This window comes from Gossypium arboreum, chromosome 7 (assembly GCF_025698485.1).
Source record: "Gossypium arboreum isolate Shixiya-1 chromosome 7, ASM2569848v2, whole genome shotgun sequence".
Taxonomy (NCBI): domain Eukaryota; kingdom Viridiplantae; phylum Streptophyta; class Magnoliopsida; order Malvales; family Malvaceae; genus Gossypium; species Gossypium arboreum.
In genome coordinates, this window is record NC_069076.1 from 83,991,024 (window position 1) to 84,011,918 (window position 20,895).

A 20,895-nucleotide genomic window follows, 5' to 3' on the forward strand; every position below is an offset into this window, starting at 1 on the left:
GTCGCTGGGGTCAATTTTGGATCTGGAGGCCGTGGGTCAGTTATGAAATGAATCCGGTCGAATAGGGGCTGAGATATTCAGGGGTATCACTGGAGTTGCTCCGAGTGCGGCCAAGTACTGAATGGAGGACACAGAGCGCATAATAGATGATTTGGACTTTACTGATGAGCAGAAGCTCAAGAGGGCTGTGTCTTTGCTTTGCGACGAGGCATATCAGTGGTGGTTGACCGTTAATGAGGGCACTCAGCCCGAATGACTGACTTGGGATTTGTTTAAGACCACTTATCAAAGTAAGTATATGGGAGCCAGCCACACTGATGCTAGGCGACGTGAGTTCCTAAATCTTACTCAGGGTGACCGTTCAGTGGCTGAGTACGAGGCTGAGTTCTTTAAATTGAGTCATTATGTGAGGGGCATGGTGGCGACCGAGTACGAGCACTGTGTCCGATTTGAGGATAGTCTCCATCTACGGGTTCTGATAGCTCTACAGAGGGAGCGAGATTTCTCAGCCTTAGTCGAGAAGGCTAAGATTGCCGAGGAGGTGAAGCACTCCGAGCGTCAAAACCGTGAAGAAGGGAAGGTTAAGAGGGATACGAATACTGCGATGAGGCCTAAGAAAAAGGCCATGACTGATGGGCCCGTGAGAGCTAAGCCTACTATTGCTGTTCCTGGTGGGGTGGTGATGTGTCAGCTCTGTAATAGACGTCATCCAGGCGTGTGTTGGAGGGCTACTGGAGGTTGTTTGAGGTGTGATTCAACTGAGCATCGTGCTAAAGATTGTCCACTGAAAAGTAATCAGATGCAAGCTCCGGTGGTTGAGACTGCAGGGGTACAGCAACCACCTAAGGGTAGGGGACAGGTTAGGGGTAGTAACGGTATAGGTCAAGGTTAGAGAGCACCAAGCTGAGGTGCTGGGCCGACTGAGGCAAGGTAGCCTGTACTTGTCTATGCTGCTTGTCCTCATGAATATAGAAAAGCTCCAAACGCTATAATGAGTACGTTTCTAATCCTTAATGTACCTTATGTTGCACTGATAAACATAGGCTTTACACATTCCAATGTTGCATGTTCTGTGTCCGAGACTCTGGGAATTCTGTGTGAGAGAACTTCTAGTAAGATTTCAGTGGTGAGTCTGTTGGGGCTGCCTATTAGGGTCAGTAAACTATTTAGAAACGTTACGTTGGAAGTCCAAGGAACAGTATTCTTGGCTGATCTGATGGAACTTTCGTTTTGGGAGTTCAACTTAATTCTAGGCATGGACTGGTTGGTGAAGCATCATGTAAGTCTGGATTGTGCTGAAAAGAGGGTTGTTTTGAGGATCGGGGAGGATGTTGAGATAGTCGCAATTGGAGAACAACGAAATTATTTGAGTAATGTGATCTCTGTATTGGTAGCGGAGAAGGTTGTGAGAAAGGGATGCTAGGCACACTTGGCCTACATCAGTCTTCCTGATTCTGTGGACCCTTGGGTTAAGGGCATCCGTACTGTGGAGGACTTTCCAGATGTTTTTCTAGAGGAACTACCAGGATTGCCTCCGAGTCGTGAGGTAGAATTTGGGATTGAGTTGATTCCTGGTACAGCTCCAGTGTCTATCGCCCCTTATAGAATGGCACCAAAAGAGCTGCAAAACTGAAGGCTCAAATTCAAGAGCTGTTGAATCGTGGGTTTATTCGTCCCAGTCTGTTTCCATGGGGAGCACCTGTTCTGTTCATAAAAAAGAAGGATGGTATGATGAGGATGTGTATTGATTACTGTTAGTTGAATAAGTTGACTATTAAGAATAATACCCACTTCCGAGGATAGACGATCTATTCGATCAGTTCAGAGGGGCTTCTGTGTTCTCCAAGATCGATTTACGATCAGGTTATCATCAGTTAAAGGTCTAAGAGGCCGATATGCATAAGACGGCATTTAGGACTCGTTATGGACATTACAAGTTTCTAGTTATGCCCTTTGGGTTGACTAATGCACCAGCGACATTTATGGATCTGATGAACCATGTGTTCTAGCCCTACTTAGATCGATTCATTATGGTGTTTATAGACGACATTCTGGTGCTTTCTAAAACTGATGACGAACACGATGGGCATTTCAGGGTTGTTCTACAGATCTTTCGTGAGAAACAGCTTTACGTAAAATTCTCTAAATGTGAATTTTGGCTTCAGGAGTTAACCTTTTTAGGACATGTGGTGTCTGTTGGGGGAATTCGTGTTGATCCTCGTAAGATTGAGGCTGTGTTGAATTAGAAACAGGAAAAAAATGTGTCAGAGATTTGTAATTTTCTAGGACTGGTAGGATATTACCGACGTTTTGTAGAAGGGTTCTCGTTGATCGCAGCGCCGTTAACTAAGTTACTGCGAAAAGGAGTTCCTTTTGTTTAGACTGACTCACAGCTCAAGACAATTTTGACTCAGGCACTAGTTCTGATACAGCTTGAGCCTGGTAAGGATTTCGTGATTTACAGTAATGCGTCACAGGTGGCTTTGGTTGCGTCTTGATGCAAGACGGTAAGGTAGTTACCTATACCTCTCGACAGCTTAAGACTCACGAGGAAAATTATCCGACGCATAATTTGGAGTTGGCTGCAGTTGTCTTTGCATTAAAGATTTGGAGGCACTATCTGTAAGGTGAAAAGTGTATCATCTACACTGATCACAAGAGCCTCAAGTATCTCCTTACTCAGAAGGATTTAAATCTTAAGCAATGATCATGGGTTGAGCTGCTTAAGGATTACGACTACAGTATAGAGTATCACCCTAGAAAGGCGAATATGGTGGCCGATGCATTAAGCCGTAGGGATGTGGCTGATTTGAGAGCATTGCTCGCTCAACTGAGTCTTTATGACGATGGGAGTCTTCTAGCAGAGCTACAAGTGAAGCTAACATGGATTGAGCATATCAGAGCTAGGCAGTTAGAGGATAAGACTCTCGAGATGCGATTTCGATAGGTTGAGAGTGGGAATACTACAAATTTTAGGCTGAATAATGATGGGTACTGTACTTCTGTGGTAGGATCTGTGTTCCTAATGATGAGGATTTGAGGCTATCGATCTTGAGGGAAGCGCATAGTAGTCCGTACACTATGCATCCTGGTGGAAATAAGATGTATAAAGATCTCTGAGAATTGTACTGGTGGCTAGGGTTAAAGTGTGATGTGACCAATTTCATTGCCCACTGTCTAACTTGTCAGGAGGTTAAGGCTGAGCATCAGTTGCCTTCGGAGTTGCTACAGCCAGTTAAGATTCCGATGTGGAAATAGGAGCGAGTGACGTTGGATTTCGTTAATGGGTTGCCTCTAACACCCACTAAAAAGGATTCTGTTTGAGTCGTCACGGATCAATTGACCAAGTCTGCACACTTCATTCCTGTTAGGATAGACTTCCCTTTACAGAAGTTGGCTAAACTATACATCTCAGAGATAGTAAGACTGTATGGGGTGAGATAGTAAGACTGTATGGGTTTCAGTGTCGATTATCTCTAATAAAGATCCTCAGTTTACTTTTCGATTTTGGCAGAAGCTTCATGAGACTTTAGGTTCGTGACTTAACTTCAGTATTACATTTCATCCTTAGACAGATAGTCAGTTAGAAAGGGTGATTCAGATACTGAAGGATATGTTGAGGGGCTGTGTTATGGATTTCTGAGGTAGTTGGAAAGATTACTTGCCTTTGGCAGAGTTCGCTTACAATAACAGGTATCAGTCTAGCATTCATATGGCATCTTATGAGGCACTTTATGGTCGTAAGTGTTGCACCCCTTTGTGCTAGAATGGGTTGGGTGTGTGACGTGTTCTGGGTCCGGAGTTGGTTTTAGAGACTGAGGATAAGGTCCGGTTGATTCGAGAGTGTTTGAAAGTGGCTTCTGATAGACAGAAGTCCTATGCTAATTTGAAGAGGAAAGATATCGAGTATTCTGTGGGAGACTTAGTTTTCCTTAAGGTCTCCCTATGGAAGAAGGTTCTGAGGTTCGGTCGCAAAGGTAAGTTGAGTCCCTAGTTTATTGAGCCGTACCGAATTCTGGAGCGTGTGGGGCCAGTCGCGTATCAGTTGGAGTTACCTCCAGAGTTAGATCATATTCACGATGTTTTTCATGTCTCGATGTTGAGACGTTACCGCTTAGATCCCACGTACATTGTGCCTGTGGAGGAAATTGAGGTTAGACCAGATCTGACATTCGAGTAGGAGCCAGTTCAAATTTTGGATCGCGATGTTAAGGTTCTGCATAGAAAATCCATTCCTTTAGTGAAGGTGTTGTGGCAGAATCATAGCACTAAGAAGGCTACTTGGGAGCCAGAGGATTCAATGCGTCAGCAGTATCCTCACCTTTTCTGAGCAGGTAAAATTCGAGGACGAATTTTCTTTTAGGGGGTAGAGTTGGAACGCCCCAAATTTTTGAAAATTCGGCTTTTGTGATTGTTGAGCATAGAAATATCTGAACACTTGTTCTGTGTTGTCTGGTATGAATTATATGTTGGTTTAGGTGGTTATGATTCTGGGGTGTGTTTGGGAGGTCCCAAGTTCGAGCCTTAGCTTGGGCAGAATTTTAGTTTTTATTTAATTAAAGCCTGACTTTTGGTTAATGGGTTTATAAGAATTTATTGGTGAAAACTTAACAGAATGGGCCTGCTGATCTAGTGGTTAAGTGGCAAGGATTTATGCTAGGTTCACTCAAAAATTGTTTATGTGACTGAAATGGGTTTTGACATGGTCAAATATAGGTTCTGAAGTGCTCGGGATTGCGTTAGGCTTCAATCGAAACTAGGTGTGTACTCCAATTGATCTGAAATCACGTTTCGACGAATGCCAAAAATGCTACTGTTAATGTCACACAAGAGTGTGGAGTCCATGTGGCGAGACACGGTCGTGTGGTTGACAAAGCAGGACGGCCGTGCGTGAGGCACGGGCTTGACCAATTGGGCCGTGTGGGCCACACGGGTGTGTGGGATCTTGGGCCAGGTCATGTGATCCACACGGGCAAGGCCAATCTAAGCTGTGTGAGCCACAGGGGCGTGTGGACCAACACAGCCAGGGCACACGGGCGTGTGAGCCCGATTTTTTTGAAATGTTCTGCAAGCTTGCACGGGTCGCTCAAGTCAGCTGTGACCTGGTGGTAGGGTCGTAAGCGTTACTGAGACCCCTATACTCTGATCTGATACTAATATGTATGTAAAAGCATGATAATTAAAGCATGTTTATCTATTCTGATTTGATGATGATGTTATGATTTGATATCTGCACATGAGCATGCCAAACTATTTATGTTGCATTGCATTGGGTTGGGTTTGTTGTTGAAGAGAAGGAAGACCGAAAGGCTATTAGCCTATCATTTGGCAGCTATGCTGCATAGATTTTGAGACATTCCGTATACGGTACTATTTGGTGTGTAGGGTTGGATGGGTTGATTTTATCCCCATACTTGGTGTGTAGGGCTAGGCTGGTCGATTTTATCCCCATCTGGTGTGCTGGGTGGGACAGAGATGGTGTGCAGGGTTGGTAGGCGTTATTGTTCTCATTGATATGATATATATCTGTATAGGCTAAGGCCTGAATGTATCTGATACTGCTCTGAGCGGGCTAATGCCTACACCGATTTTGTTAAGAGCTCAGGCTCGCTTATAACTACTTGACTACTATCCGTTTACATGCATGCTTTACTGTAGGGATGTACGCACTGAGTTTGCCAAAACTCACCCCTTATTTTATTTGTCTTTCAAGTAATGACCAGCAGTAGGTGGATCGGTGCAGCGGAGGGCTCGACGGTGACCATTTCTACATACACACTGGTTTTTTTAATGTTTTTAATGCTTTTATTATTTTAATTGCTATAGTTGGAAGTAATTATGTAATTTCTGGTTTCAGACTGTTTGGTTTAAGTTCGGAATTTTGAAATACTATTTATGGGTTTTGAACTGCAACTTTATTACAACACAAAAGAGACCTATACACACAAAACATTAAAAAGTAGGACAAGCTCTTAAAAAAATATAACATATTACAACACAAAAGTTCATTAAAGACAGACTCTTTTTGGCGTAGAGACCTATACACCCTACTCCTAAGATTTCCTTTGTATGCATAATAACTCAACTCGTTGCTTCCCGGGCGCATGTCTGGCTTGGTCTTTCTTGGAGCACATACTCTCACAGCAAGACCTGAAACATAAATAAGCACTTTGTAAGTTCACGTAAACTTAGTGAGTTTTGATACAAAATACCTTGGAGCCTTTCTAGTTGAGTTCCCCCTCTTGAAGATTTTGGATTACCACTCTATCTTTGAAGAATACCTTACTAACATCAGATATATACTTATACAACAACTACCATACTTAACATACTACTAACTACCATACTTAACATACTAACTCTCACTTCACTCATTGGCTAATTTTAAATCTTAACAGTTGATATAGATCATATTCCTTCCAGGAAGAACATAGGTACCTTTTTAGATGAATATCTATATAGAGCCTACTTTCAATGGATACCTCTTCAAACAAACACTTAACATTTTTTCCTAGAATGGTTATTCATAGATACTACCCTTTGGCAGAGATGTACTAACTAATCTTGCGTTTGATGGATTCCCATACTGAATTTGACGACTAACAGACTACCATTCAGATCATATCCTGAATCAAACCCAAATCAAACTTATACTGATAATGAAATGTTCTAGATCATCTGGAAAAATTCCAAACGTCTATGTTACATAACAGAAGAATGGCCAAATTGACAAACAACTCAAATTCAAGACAACCTCAGAACGAGACATGAAAGTATTCAAATATGGTGAATACCAGATAATTTAGATTTCATCCCTAAATAGCGTAAACAAAACCAGACCAATGAACACTTATACCTTTCATACCTACGAATACGCCAATATCTTATACTGACAAACTCCTATGGTGGCTTCCCTCTTTAAAAATACAGATGGATACTTTCTTTTGGGAAATGCCCCTTAAAACTCACTCAGTTTCATCACCAGACTAACAAACCAAGTTAACTTTAGACGTATTAGATCCTTATCATAGACTTATTTATCAAAGAAATCTCAGAACTTACCATATCTCGCCACAAAGGCGGATAACCAGATTCTGTCACCCAAACATCACTGAATACACCACATAGACATTTCATAGTTCACCATAAAGGCCATACAGAAAACGCCACTAAGGTTTAGCAGATCACGCCACTTAGGCATCACAAAGAACCACATGTTTATTATCCCAACAGACTTTCACAGAAGGTGTCTGGGGTTTCTCCCTCATGGATTTATACAAATCCTCATGTCATGATCTGCCAGTTTGGTTTACATCTCACCGAAGGCATTACCATGAATATTCTCATAATCATATTATACCATGGGTCTTAGGTGTATAGACTTAGACATCTTTATGTCGTGATTTGCTAGTCCAGTCTTTGTCTTACTTGAGGCATCACCATGAGTGTTTTCGATGTCAAATAATACATTACGTCTTTACCACATGGACTTCTGCATATTTTCATATCATGATCTGCCATCTGGTTAGCAATATAACTACCCTACCAGAGGCATCACAAAGGGATGTTTTACTTAGAAGTTACTTACCTAGATCTGTTCACATACTTGATTGATTCTTGCTTTCTCATATCAGATTTCACATGCATACTTACCATTTAACTTCTTATTACATGCAGAATCTTTACAATACTTCGCAAACACACTTACCAGTTATTTGAGATGTTATCATCATATACATATCTACTTGAACAGTTCACATACAGGAGCCAGGATAAAGACTCACTTGATACTCACCTATATTGTAGCTTGAAGTTCCAAAGTCGAACATCCTTCTTGAACCAACAGCAGCAACTGTTTAAAGAACATGGAACCATCATTAAAAACTCATTAATAGACAATTTGCTATCATCTCAACTATAGGCGATCCCCATACAAGGCCTCTTATTCATAACTTACGGTTAATACGCTTCTTAACAGCCTTACTCTTTCAAGAACTTAACATGCGGAGCTATCAGACTTACTAGAAGGTGTAGTGCCCATTGATTAAGTCAAAACTTTAGCTTCCATCTGAATAAAGAATAAGAGAACATTATAGTTTAAGAAAAAGAATCAAAGAGTAATATTGACAGAAGAAAAACCATCCAAATGAACCCTTCTCACCATATATATATATACATCTAGTTCCTCTAAATGGATCTTGACAAGTGCCAAATGCATACAGAAGTTGTCCCCTTAATGTCCTACAAAGATTAAAGAAAGTATAAAAGAAAATCTGATGTCGATGCTATTTAATGGGTCAAACCCTTCAGTTAACCCTTAACTAATCACGTTATAAAACCCCACATCCTTATTGTTCGAACAAACCTGATGTATCATGATTATGGTGATAACTCACATATGGCATGGTCTTAGAAGCATTTTAGACTTGTACCATTAAAACATACACTTAGAAGGCACATCTTGCCTAGCCAACACTTTAAAGCAAACTCTTCGCTTGTCACACTTATTTCTTAAATAAAAGAATACCTTAAGATAAAATCTTTAATTAATTTTATGGTGGATACTTTACGCCAAACTCTAATCAGCTAGAAAACTGCTAATTGGTAGACTACATACCCCAAACACATAACTTCACATTTGCACACCTTCTTCTTGGATCCATCAGATTTAGGGTGTGACATATCTTTGTAATGAATGACTTGATTATTATTTGATAGTAATTGAATGTTTATGAAGGAATGTGTAATGGTTACCATGAGATAAAAATAGGATCATTTTGGGAGAACGAATATATCCCAAAGAGATTAATAATATCCTATGAGGGTAACACAATTATGATAAAGTCATTGGACGAACACTGATCGATTTGATCTCGTAATGGTATGACGTTGGGGAAAACTCAGTCACGATACTATAGTGAAATTACTTTATGACTAAATGAGTTTATAATTAATAGGTGAAAAGCTAGAACTTAATTATAAATCCTTTTGGCCCTAATTAAACCCTCCGCTGGCTCGGTGAAACAAAAAATGAATTGCATGTTGAATCAAATGAACAGAAATGGATATAAATGGTGAAAATTGAGAAATGAGAAACTTTTGGAAATAAATGTGATTTTTCCAAAATGAAAATTAAAATGGAGAAATGGAAACATTTGGAAATGAATGTGGTTTTCTCCAAAATGAAAATGACCTGAAAATGAATTTATGGTTTTCGAATTAAATGAAGTTCAAAAGTGGGTTGAATGTAGGCATATTAAATATATTTAATTAGGATTGGGTTGAGAAGACTATTTAATTGGGTTGAGAAGACTATTTAATTAGGAAATTAATTTACTAATTTGATATGTTTATTTTGGGAAATAGAAAAACAAATATCAAGTTGGATCAAATTATAAAATACTAGGTTAAAAGTCCAAGAAGTTCTTGTAATTGGACCCAATATGAGAGGGGCCTAAAATCCCCTCATGTTATAGGGAGGGACGACAAACCCTAACTAGGGTTACTGCCCCATATACTCCTAGTTAGATTAGGAGTCCAGTTTTTCTAGTATAAATAAACTTCTACAATTCAATAAGGGTTTTACTTCTTCTCCCTATGAATAGATGGCACCAATAGGGAAAAATATACAACTTTAAGATATTGTTACTCTACCTGAAAATAGTAAGAGCTCATTCTCTAAGTATTAAATTTATTTTTCGGAATAACAATTCTATCTGTATCTATTGAGAAAAAACTTTAGTTTTCATACAGAAAAACATAAAATTATATCTTTGTTTTGTGTTTTCTTCGAATAGTTCGAGCCCACACTTGAAGTAGTTCGTGGTACGAGAATAACAAAAAAGGTCATTTGGTTGAAAGCCAAGAATGATAAGGATTTTTCCAACTAAAAATATAGGTGTGATTTCGATAAAGGGTTTATTGCTATAAATATCATGAACCGACTCTATTTTCAAAATTTTTATTTTCCATTGTGCAATAAAACCATTTTAGAACAAGATTTTTTTCCAACACATAGATGAATCAATGTAAAAGCATGCGTTTGAAACAATTTTCACTGACAATTGTCAAACTTCGGAATAGAAAACTTCCGATTAAGAAAACATAATGAAAACTTAATCTAAAAAATTGAAAATTTGAATGATGAATGAAAAAGTAAGAAAAAGCCTCCTAATATGTGGTTTTGAACTAGTATTTATAGTTTCTATGTATTACGACCTAATTAGGTCAATTACAAGCTAATTAAGAAGATAAATGTGATTGTGCGAATGAATATGCCCTTGTAGAATGGAGTCCGTCGAACCGGTATTGTAACATCCTATAACTAGTGTCACAACTTTGTTGGCAGAATTTTTGGCCTTTTGGGACTTAGGTGGATTGTCGCCACTTTGTCTTTATGATGTCATGACATCGAATCTAGTATCTTGCCTCGTGGATTAGAGTCAGCAAATCAACTAAATGTTGAAGCTTGCTTCAATGTCACAACTTTCTCCTCGAATGTTGTGACATCCATGGCAATCCATTAACTCATCGGCTTAAGTTGCTATCGTGCATACTCAATTAACTTGTTAGTTCTTCCTTAGGCCCAAATCAACTTAAAAGGTCATAAAACAATAGAAAAGCTCTATTTATTTGATTTAAACTTCAAACTAAATAATTCTAAAAATAAATATAAAAGACATAAAATTACTTGAATACAAGCTCCTTAAATAGTGAAAAGAGCTTAATTTGTCACAATAAATTATGGCAGATCAATTACACTTTCTCATGTACCAAATACCAATTTTATATACTAATTCATTTAGCAGTTCAAAATGATCATACCATTTCTTCCTTTCTAATAGATTCCATACTCATTTTCCATTCATTTCTATTCCCAATTATTTATTTCATCATCTAGATACATATACATACATCCATATATATATATATATACACCAATTTGATGCTCAGATTTGTTTTACTATCTCTTTCACTCTCGAGCCTATTATCTCGTTCATATTCAAATCGACCCCCGAGGCTCATTTTTAATCTGTTCGCATGGTCTTTCACATGTTGTTGTTTTCCATATTTCACATATATACAAGTATAACAAATTCAACCACATTCGTTTCAATTACCATATAACCAGTTCATGTTCTTATGACACAATTAACCTAACACGGACTTAAGACTGATAAACGATCTATTACCCTGTCATTCTAGGTTTCCGGACAATGATAACTAGTAGAATGTACATACTATCACCCCGGGTTACCTGGTTGCGATGGCTTTCACAAACTATTTATTCTGTCATCTCAGGTTGCCTGACAATGATGACTACAAGAATATGTACAGTCTACCACCCCGGATTGTCCAGTATTGATGGTTTTTAATTATTATATCTGATCCTATGGCATGCCAATTATATCCAACTCTGCCTGAATACTTAATAGGGCAACTTATGTTTCAATTTCATATTATGAACCAATTCAATATCATAGTTTCATACCATTTTCATCAACAATTCATATCACATATTATTTAGTAGTACATATCATACTCATTTCTACTATGCTCAAACCAATTCACAATCTCAGCGTTCAATACTGTCACACAATTCAATTCAAGACAAGTAATAGTCTTATCATAGTAGTTAATATGCAACAAACATGGATATATATGTATTTAAATAGAATGATATCAAATCATAAAAGTACGAACCGAAGCTTTCATCACTCGTCTACGACCCCCACCTTTCCCTTCTTTTGCAACGGCCTAGCATTGTCTTTAGCTACGTTTGATAATTCAATAATAGAAAACAACATCAAATTACATCCAATTAACAACCAAATACATAACCACTCATATTTTACATTTTATTCAATTTAGTCCTTATAACCAGGATACGTATATTTTTCGATATCTAGCATCGGATCAAAATTCGACTTCACATTCTTTCATTAGGGACCCTATGCTTTCTATTCATAACATAATTTTATGATAGATTTTCCATTTATTCAATTCAGTCCTTAATGTTATAAAGTTATCTAACAAACTTAATTAGCTTTACATTTTAGTTATTATCATGATCTAAGCTTAATAGCTATCAAATTCAAGCCTAATTCCTCAATTTATCTAAAATGGAAACTTTATAAAAACTTAACAATTGAATAAATTGATACATGAGCTAGCTAAATCAAGTTCTCATGATCATAAATCTATAAAAAAATTCATGAATTTAGCCTTGTTGCTTTAGCAATCTTGGAATGGTCGATTGAAGCTTTAACAATGGAGTTTTCTCCCCTTTTTTTTTTCTTTTTAAGGACAATGGAAGAAAGATGAGCATTCATCTTCTTCCACTAACTTAACTTTTATGCTAAGATTATGAGTTAATAAATCTTAATTTAATTAGTTTAATTAAAACTTTATTAGACTAATCTATATATTAATTAAGATAGTGGAAACAATTGTCATCATCCATTAACTCATGATATAAAATGGTTAAATAACCATTTTGTCCCTTTGGATAATTGCTATTTAGGCCCCCAAGTATTTCTAAATTAAAACTCAATAGCGATTAAAACTATTACAATTTAGTCCCTGAGTTTTAATTGATTATTTTCTCGATTAAATTACTTAACCCATGATAACATGTTAATTTGCATAACTTTTTTATGTTTAAATCAGTTAATTTTTGAATTGATCCCTACTGAATTAGTGATTTTATGTTTTAATATTGTCAGGGATGCAATTGAGATGCTATGAGTAAAAACTGAGCAGAAAATGACCAATTTGCAACACAGTCAATAAAGTGAGGCCGAATAAAAAATGTGAAAACAGCCAAGGACTTATCAGATTCTTTTGACTTTGTAAAAGTCAAAATTAGAAAAAAAAATCTGATTTTATTTTTTATTAAATTTTAATTATCTGTTGAGTGGTTAAAACCAAATTTAGTAAATGTTAAGTATATAAATAGAGCTTTAAGGTGGCTTGGAAAAGGCACATTATGTTTCACACTTGATTTTCATTTGGAATTAAATAGAATTATTCTTTTTTTTTTCTCCCAAAGGTGGTACGTAATTAGCATTCTATTTCCATTTTCATTTCTTTGTTCATCCAAAATTTGTTAAATTACTTTTCAAGTCCTTTCTTTTTTCAATTTCCACCATTTTCATTCAAATCCACTCCATAGCCAACCAAAGCATGAATAATTTCATGCTTCACTAAATTTCATCTTAGCTTTAGGCTAGTGCTCTTTCCAGTTGAGAATCGTGAGATATGAATCCGTACTAAAAATCCTTCCAATCGGTATTCACATTTTTCCTAAGTATCGGTATTGACAACCCATCCCTTAAAGTTAACTCGATATCAAGTCAAAAAAGTGCATGTTGGGTTGGAGTCATGTTTGCGGACAGTCAGGAAAACGAGTCAACTGTGCTATGTTCGGATCTTCGAGAACAAATCAAGGGAGAAGTGATCGGGTTTAAACCACCAACACAGTTGAGGCCATTAATCCGAGTTGGGTTATTCAGAGTGTAAGGCTGCCGAAATCTTGAATTGGGAACATGTGTATCTCAGTTAGGTAATCGATAAGGGTTGGTTTGCAGGTCATACCAGGACCAGGTATAAGAGAAATAATTATTGGTTAAGACGTTCTTAACTGCTATAACCAGTTTATTGTTTGGGGCAGAAGACTAATTTTCGTGGATCAGTTCAAAGATCGAAATTCACCGAGCCATGGGCTAAGACTTACTTTTGCTGTTATCTAAATTTGAATTTAATTTCTAATTTTATTTTATTTCAAATTTATTTCATTGTTTATTTATGCTATATCAATTATTTAATTTCTAAACAAACAAAAACTCCCTTAAAAAAAAGAACAAATTTTAGATGAACAAAGAAATGAAAATGGAAACAAAATGCTAATTACGCACCAACTTTGGGGGAAAAAAAAGAATAATTCTATTTAATTCCAAATGAAAATCAAGTGTAAAACATAATGTGTCTTTTCCAAGCCACCTTAAAGCTCTATTTATATACATAACATTTACTAAATTTGGCTTTAATCACTCAACACATAATTAAAATTTAATAAAAAAAAAAAATCAAATTTTTTCTAATTTTGGTTTTTACAAAGTCAAAAGAATCTGATGAGTCCTTGGCTATTTCCACATTTTTTATTCGACCTACTTTATTAACAGAGATCCAAATTGGTCCTTTTTACTCATTTTTTACTCATAGCATCCTAATTGCATCCCTGACAAGATTAAAACATAAAATCGCTAATTTAGTAGGGGTCAATTCAAAAATTAACCGAATTAAACAGAAAAACTCATGCAAATTAACATGTTATCAACCGAACTTCAATATATTTTCATACTAACTTCCTCAATCGTTATTTTTCATTTTTATAGACTTGGTTTACAGAAATGAGATTCTGAAACTGTGTCTTCTGGCACCACTGTAAATCATGTCGTTACAATAACATTTAGATATCTTATTAGTTTTGTAGCTCAAGAAAGTTTAGCATTTGTCTGTTACAACCTTTTATTTAAGTCACTATATAGTGAAGTTTATATTAAAATCCTTGATGGATTTAGAATGCTAGTAGCATATAGAAATTTCTATGAAATTATTCAATACATTTAGGTAAATGTTTATATTAATAATTTGAACGTATATATTTTATAGATGGATCTTGATCAAAGCTTGTGACGATTATTCTTGAAACTCCTGTAAAGATCAAAATATATTTTTTCTGTAACGCCCTAATTAAGTTATTACAGTTTTTGTAGTTATCTGACATAAATGTGTATATGCTTCAGTGGTCAAGTGTTCTGGATGTGTGAATGAGGTCTTGGGTTCAAGTCTCACCTTTGCTAAATTTTGTTATTTTTGGAATTAAGCCTTGTCTTTGTTCAATGGGCTCATATTAAATTGCCTGTAAATTCATATCAGAATAAGCCTACTGGTTCAAGTGGTAAGCGAGTTGGTGTGTTGAAGGTCTTGTGTTTAAGTCCCTGCACAAGTAAGGCTGATATTTTGCTCACTTGCAAGTAAGAGTTTCAGTGGAATCGGGTTTCTGAGAAGGTTGATTGTTAGTGGTTAGTAGGGAGAGATTTGAGGGATTTGGGGTCTTAATCTTTAATTATCTTTTTATTTTTATTCTTTTTTCAAAAATTTCCCCTCTTTCCGGAAAAGAAACTGACATCAGTTTTCCTCTTTCTTCCTTTTTATTTTTTTATTTCAATTGTTGCTTCTTTCTATTCTATTTTGTTCGGTTGTTACTTACCGAAATTTGTTTCTCCATTTCTATCGATTGCTGGTAAGTGGCTTAAGTGAATTGTAGTTTTGATTTATGAATTACCGATTGGAGGTTTATATTTTTTGTTTTGGCAGTAGAGAATCGTGTAGAGTAGGGCTTCCCTCGTGCTGATTTGTAGTTGAAATCATGCGAAGTTTAGAGGTAAATGATGAGCAGTCGTATTTAAAGTTTTGTAGGTTTCATGGTTACAATTTAACCTTGGTGTTAGACTGATTTGGGGGTTTATTGTGTCGATCTTTAGGTTTGAGAGGGTTCGTGTTTGCGGTAGTATCAAAATTATACCAGGTGTGCACCCAAAACGTAGGAAAATGAGCTTTAGTGAAAGCTAAAAAAACCACACTGCAAATGCCATACAAGTGTGTGCCTGGACATATAGATAGCCATGTGCGATACATGGTCGAGTGAATGACGTGGGCATAGCCGTGCGCAAGACACTACCGTGTGGTGGCTTGAGTGTGCCCGTGTAGGCTACACAGGCTAGGCTAAGTTGGGTGTGTGGGCCTACACAGGCCTATAGGTTTTGGGCCAGGCCGTATGGGCCACATAGGTGCGGCCAATTTGGGTGTGTGGGCAAACATAGGCAAGTCACAAGGGCATGTAAGCCATATTTCTAAAATTTTCCCTAGGGTTGCACGGGTCACTACAAACAACTGTAGGCCTACTGTAGAGTCGGTAAGGGTTAATTAAACCCTATATTGTATGTTATGATATTCTGATAAATTGATCTAAATAGGATACTAAATGTATGCCTGATTGAACTGTTATATGTACATCTGTTCTCGATATGTAAGCATGTGGAGCATGTTTAATCTGTTATATTTGAATATGATTTATGCATCTGTTATTGGGGTTGGGATTTGTATATGAGAAGGAACTGTTCTGTATGGCGATCATCGCATTTACTCTGGCAGCTTGGCTGTACATTATCTGACTAGTGTCGTATTGGCACGATATGGTGTATAGGGTTGGGTGGATGTTTTTAACCCCACAAGGTGTGTTGGGATGGAAAGAGTTTATGTGTAAAGGATGGAGGTAGGACTCTATATATTCTGATCTGATCTATATAAATTCTGATCTGATGATTGTATCTGAAATGGGCATGAGCCCGAATCTATATCTAATTGTTTATGAGATTTATGTATGTTTGCATGCTTAATTCTGTTGGGTTACACACTAAGTTTACGAAAACTTGCATCTGTTTGCTTGTTCTATCCAGGTAATCCACAAACTTAGGCAGATCAGTGCGGCAAAGACTCAGTGGTGACCACTCGTCCTTAAACTGTTAAAACTTGCTCTTTTATGGTTTTATTTAAGATTTGGTTTTCAACTGAGAGTTTGTAATTCATGGGACTTTCTAGAAAGTATGGACTTTTAACTTATGGTTTGGTTTCGTTACTCGAAAATTTGCATGCTTCAACCAAACATTTTTTGTAAAAACAACGATTTTACGCAAATAAAGATTTTTCTAAAAACACAACTGCATTTTTAAACTATAATGGTTTTAATGCTTCCGCTATAACAAGTTTTTGATAAGAAAACTAACTAATTAGTGTTTCCAGTAAACTATAAATGTATGTAAATTATGAAATGTTATGATTTGACGAGACAACTCCATTTTCAAAAAGCTCATTCTTTGTAACATCTCTGGATTAGGCCATAACGTCTAAGCCGATTTTAGGGTCTTACATTTAGTGGTATCAGAGCCAGCTTACAAAACTCGGGTTGTGAATTTTGGGTTCCAAAACTGTGTTTCAAAACAAATTGGTTTTTAAATGATTTGGATAATTTGAGAAAGTATTTGGTACACTGAGTCTTCGGCATCGATCCTGTAAGTATCTTTATACTTAGATAGAATTGTTTTGAAAACATTGTAGTTAGTACTTTTTGAAACTGTACTAAAATAGTTAAATAATGAAACTTTTGAAACCATCTTTAAACTCCTAAAAATTTATAAATAAAATATTTGTTAATAAAAACTGGAACTGATGCATAAAACTTTATAATGTAGATATTTTTTATTTATACAATGAGCGCTCGTGGAACTCGCAGATTGTAACAACCTGATTTTGCGCCTAGTCGAAACATTGGTTTTGGAACCACTAATTCGAGGTCGGAGAAATTATTTTAAATATTATTTTATGTGTTATAGAATGTTTATATGAGTGCATGAAAAGTTTGGTGAAATAATTTTAGAGATTGCATGCTCAATTGCGAAAAAGGACTAAATCGCATAAGGGACAAAAGTTAGCTAAAGGTGTCAAATAGCTAGAGAACCAAAATTAAGGGTCTTTAAATAGAAAATAGGCCTTTATTAATGGCATGGCCAGCCATAGGGACAAGAAAATCAAGAAGGTCAAAATTAGGTGAAATTTGGTGACCAATTTGACTAGAATAAAATAAAATAAAGAAAAGCTATCATCTTTTTCTCTTCTTCTCTCCTCCGCCGAAATTTTTAGCAAGGAAGGGGTCTTAAAAGCTTGAAATTTTCAGCCATTAAGTTCTCTCATAAGTAAGTAATTTTGATGACTTTTCTTGATAATTTTTGTACTTTTTTTACCCTTGTAGCATAAGCTATCTAAAGAAGGGACTCTTTTGCAACATGGTTGAGAGTCTAGGGTTTTTCCATGAGAGTATTCATGTTGACTTTTAAAAATTTTATGAAAGAAAATGAATCTTGGTTGTTCAACAAACAACTTTTGTGAAGTAGTTTTCATGGAAACCCTAACTAATGACCATTTTGCATAAGTTATAAATTATGTGATAAATGTGTGAAATAATGGGAATTGTGGGCTGTTTCTAGTGTAAAAAGAATTTAGCTAGGCTTGGGTAGTGAGAAAATATGATAAAAATTAATTTACGAGCCTAGGGGTAAAATAGTAATTTTATGAAAGTCTAGGGGCAAATTGGTCATTTTGTCAAAATATGAATTATGAAATGCGCTGATTAATATGATGATTAAATTAGTGAATTTTTATCATTTTAGATCAAGAAATACGAAATCCGAACCTAGATTGGAAAAGGCCAAGCTAGAAGATCCACTTTTTATATACTGAGGTAAGTTGTACGTAAGTAAGGTAACTTTATCATTATTATGTATTGAATGATTAATTCTACGTAATATGGTTGAAATTGCTTATAAATAATTCATGATGAAATTCAATGTAGTAAAGTCTCGATTGAACCTAGGAATAGATTGGATATCCATGCTATGACATTTAGGTGATATGTGTGCCAGTGTAAGACCATGTTTGGGACATGGCGTCGGCCATGATATGAGAGCCAGTGTAAGACCATGTTTGGAACAAGGCATCGGCGATGTTGTGAGATCCAGTGTAAGACCATGTCTAGGACATGGCATCGGCATTGATATATATGCTAGTGTAAGACCATGTCTAGGACATGGCCTAGTGTAAGACCATGTCTAGGACATGGCCTAGTGTAAGACCATGTCTAGGACATGGCATCGGCCTTGACATGTGAGCCAGTGTAAGACCATGTTTGGAACATGGCATCGGCAATTCACTCTCTTGTGTAAAGCTTGTCAGATATCCTTTAGTATTCCAAATGGTTTCACGGGTTATTTTAAAAGCTTATGACAATGTTATGGAATGATATAATCATGTTGTGAGTGGTAAAGGTTCTTATTCGAAACGCATGAGATATGAGTCTAGCTATGTTGCCTTGATGGTAAGAATAACATAAGTGAGTTCAAGTTATGAAAATGATCTTGGGACGACATTGAAATCTCTAGTTTATATTTGCGATATATATATAAGCATATAGTGATATTTACCCATGTTCACTCAAGAATGTTGTGTGGATTTATAACATGCATGGTTGATGTTGTTACTTATTTATATGCAACTTACTAAGCTTTATACTTACTCCCTCTCCTTTCCATTTTCTTATAGTGCCGTCAAGCTAGTGTTGGGGATCAAGGGATGTCGGAGGCATCGATCACACTATCACCTAAAGCTTTGGTATAGCTAGTTTAATATTTTGATATTGGCATGTATAGGGACTTGAATCTTTTGTTTAATGTCTTGTTAGTTTAGCCATAAGAGTTGGCTCATATGACGGACATGATATTCATTTTGTATAGGCCATTAATGTTGGCTAATATTGATTATTTGTAAATGCATTTGATGCAAATTTCTTATGGTTGTGGTGGTTTGGTTATTTGTAATATGCTTGAATTGGTTTTGGTTGAAGTTGTGTAGGTTGGTGAAAGTAAGGGTGGCAAAAGGCTTGGCAAATAGCCTTGTTTTTGTCTATACGGACGAACACACGGGTGTGTGTCTAGACTGTGTGTGACACATGACTTGCTCCATAGGCGTGTAGTCAAGTCGTGTGTCCCTTACACCTTAATTTTACAAGTCAGTATGCATGTTAAGGAGACACACGGGCGTGTTGCCCATCCACACAGGTGTGTGCCCCTATTAGCTTGAATTTTTACAAAGTTTTCTAGAGTGCATAGATTAGTGCCGAATTGTAACGCCCCCTAACCCTATACCGTCATCAGAACAGGGTTACGAGACATTACCAGTCAGTACAGTCCAATTCCAGTCATTAATTAAAATAAATATTCACACACATCCTAGTTTTAAGATGTCGTCCCTTTAATGGGCCCTCGCGGTCCAATATGAACAGTAAATTCAATTCGGGACTAATTTAGAATCAGTTCGAATTTTTAGTAAATTTCAAAATTCATACTACATACCGTTGCCAACCATAATTTACTCATTTCATCAATACTTTTACAACTTAAATGACTCTCATTAAACATCCTGGGTACATGTCATTACCAATGCTCAACATACTTTACCTCATTGAATTTGGGATCGGCCTGGGATGCTGATTCAACGGTCTAGCCTTAACTTAACCTGCACACGGAAACAAACCGTACGCTGAGTATACACTCAGTGGTATTTCTATAATCTGAACACTTAAACAATTATAAAACATATTAATTTATATATATATATATATTGAACTATTCAAACTCAATGAGAATTCAAACATTCACTTTCCAACCAATGTTTTGGTCTACTTTAAATTCAAAATCATTTATTATTTTTCAATAGCAATTAATCAATCAGTAATGTTCATTAACTCTCAGAACAATTATTTATTCAAGAATATCGCTTATTCGGTAACAATCAAATATTCAATAATAACCAGTTATTCAGTAATGATCAATTATTCAAGAATATTCATTATTCATAGAATCTAATATCCAAGAGCATCAATTATCCGTAATATCAATTATTCAGTAATAATCAGTTATTTTATACCTTTATTTACCCCTATTAACATGACTCGGACTCGAGCGGATACACGGATCCAACCAACACACCAAGATGCGGCACATAGTGCCTCATCACCAAACCGAACAATAATAGTAATAAGAGCAAAGATGCAATACACGAGTACCTCATCGGAACAAATCCGAGCGAATAATAATAACGATAAAGATGCAAGAACAATATCCAACACACAAAGTGCCGAATCGATAACGGTAATAGTAACAATATTCGACACACAAAGTGCCGAATCGATAACGGTAATAGTAACAATATTTGACACAC

General features: G+C 36.4%; 1 protein-coding gene across 1 annotated transcript; it reads left to right on the forward strand.

Annotated features, from left to right (window-relative positions):
- Positions 1-298: 298 nt before the first annotated feature.
- LOC108471411 (uncharacterized) lies at positions 299-2,246 on the forward strand. The gene is made up of 3 exons (XM_017773034.1): positions 299-887; positions 1,044-1,402; positions 2,166-2,246. The coding sequence occupies exons 1-3, from the start codon at positions 299-301 to the stop codon at positions 2,244-2,246; spliced, it is 1,029 nt and encodes a 342-aa protein (XP_017628523.1).
- The last annotated feature ends 18,649 nt before the right edge of the window (positions 2,247-20,895 follow it).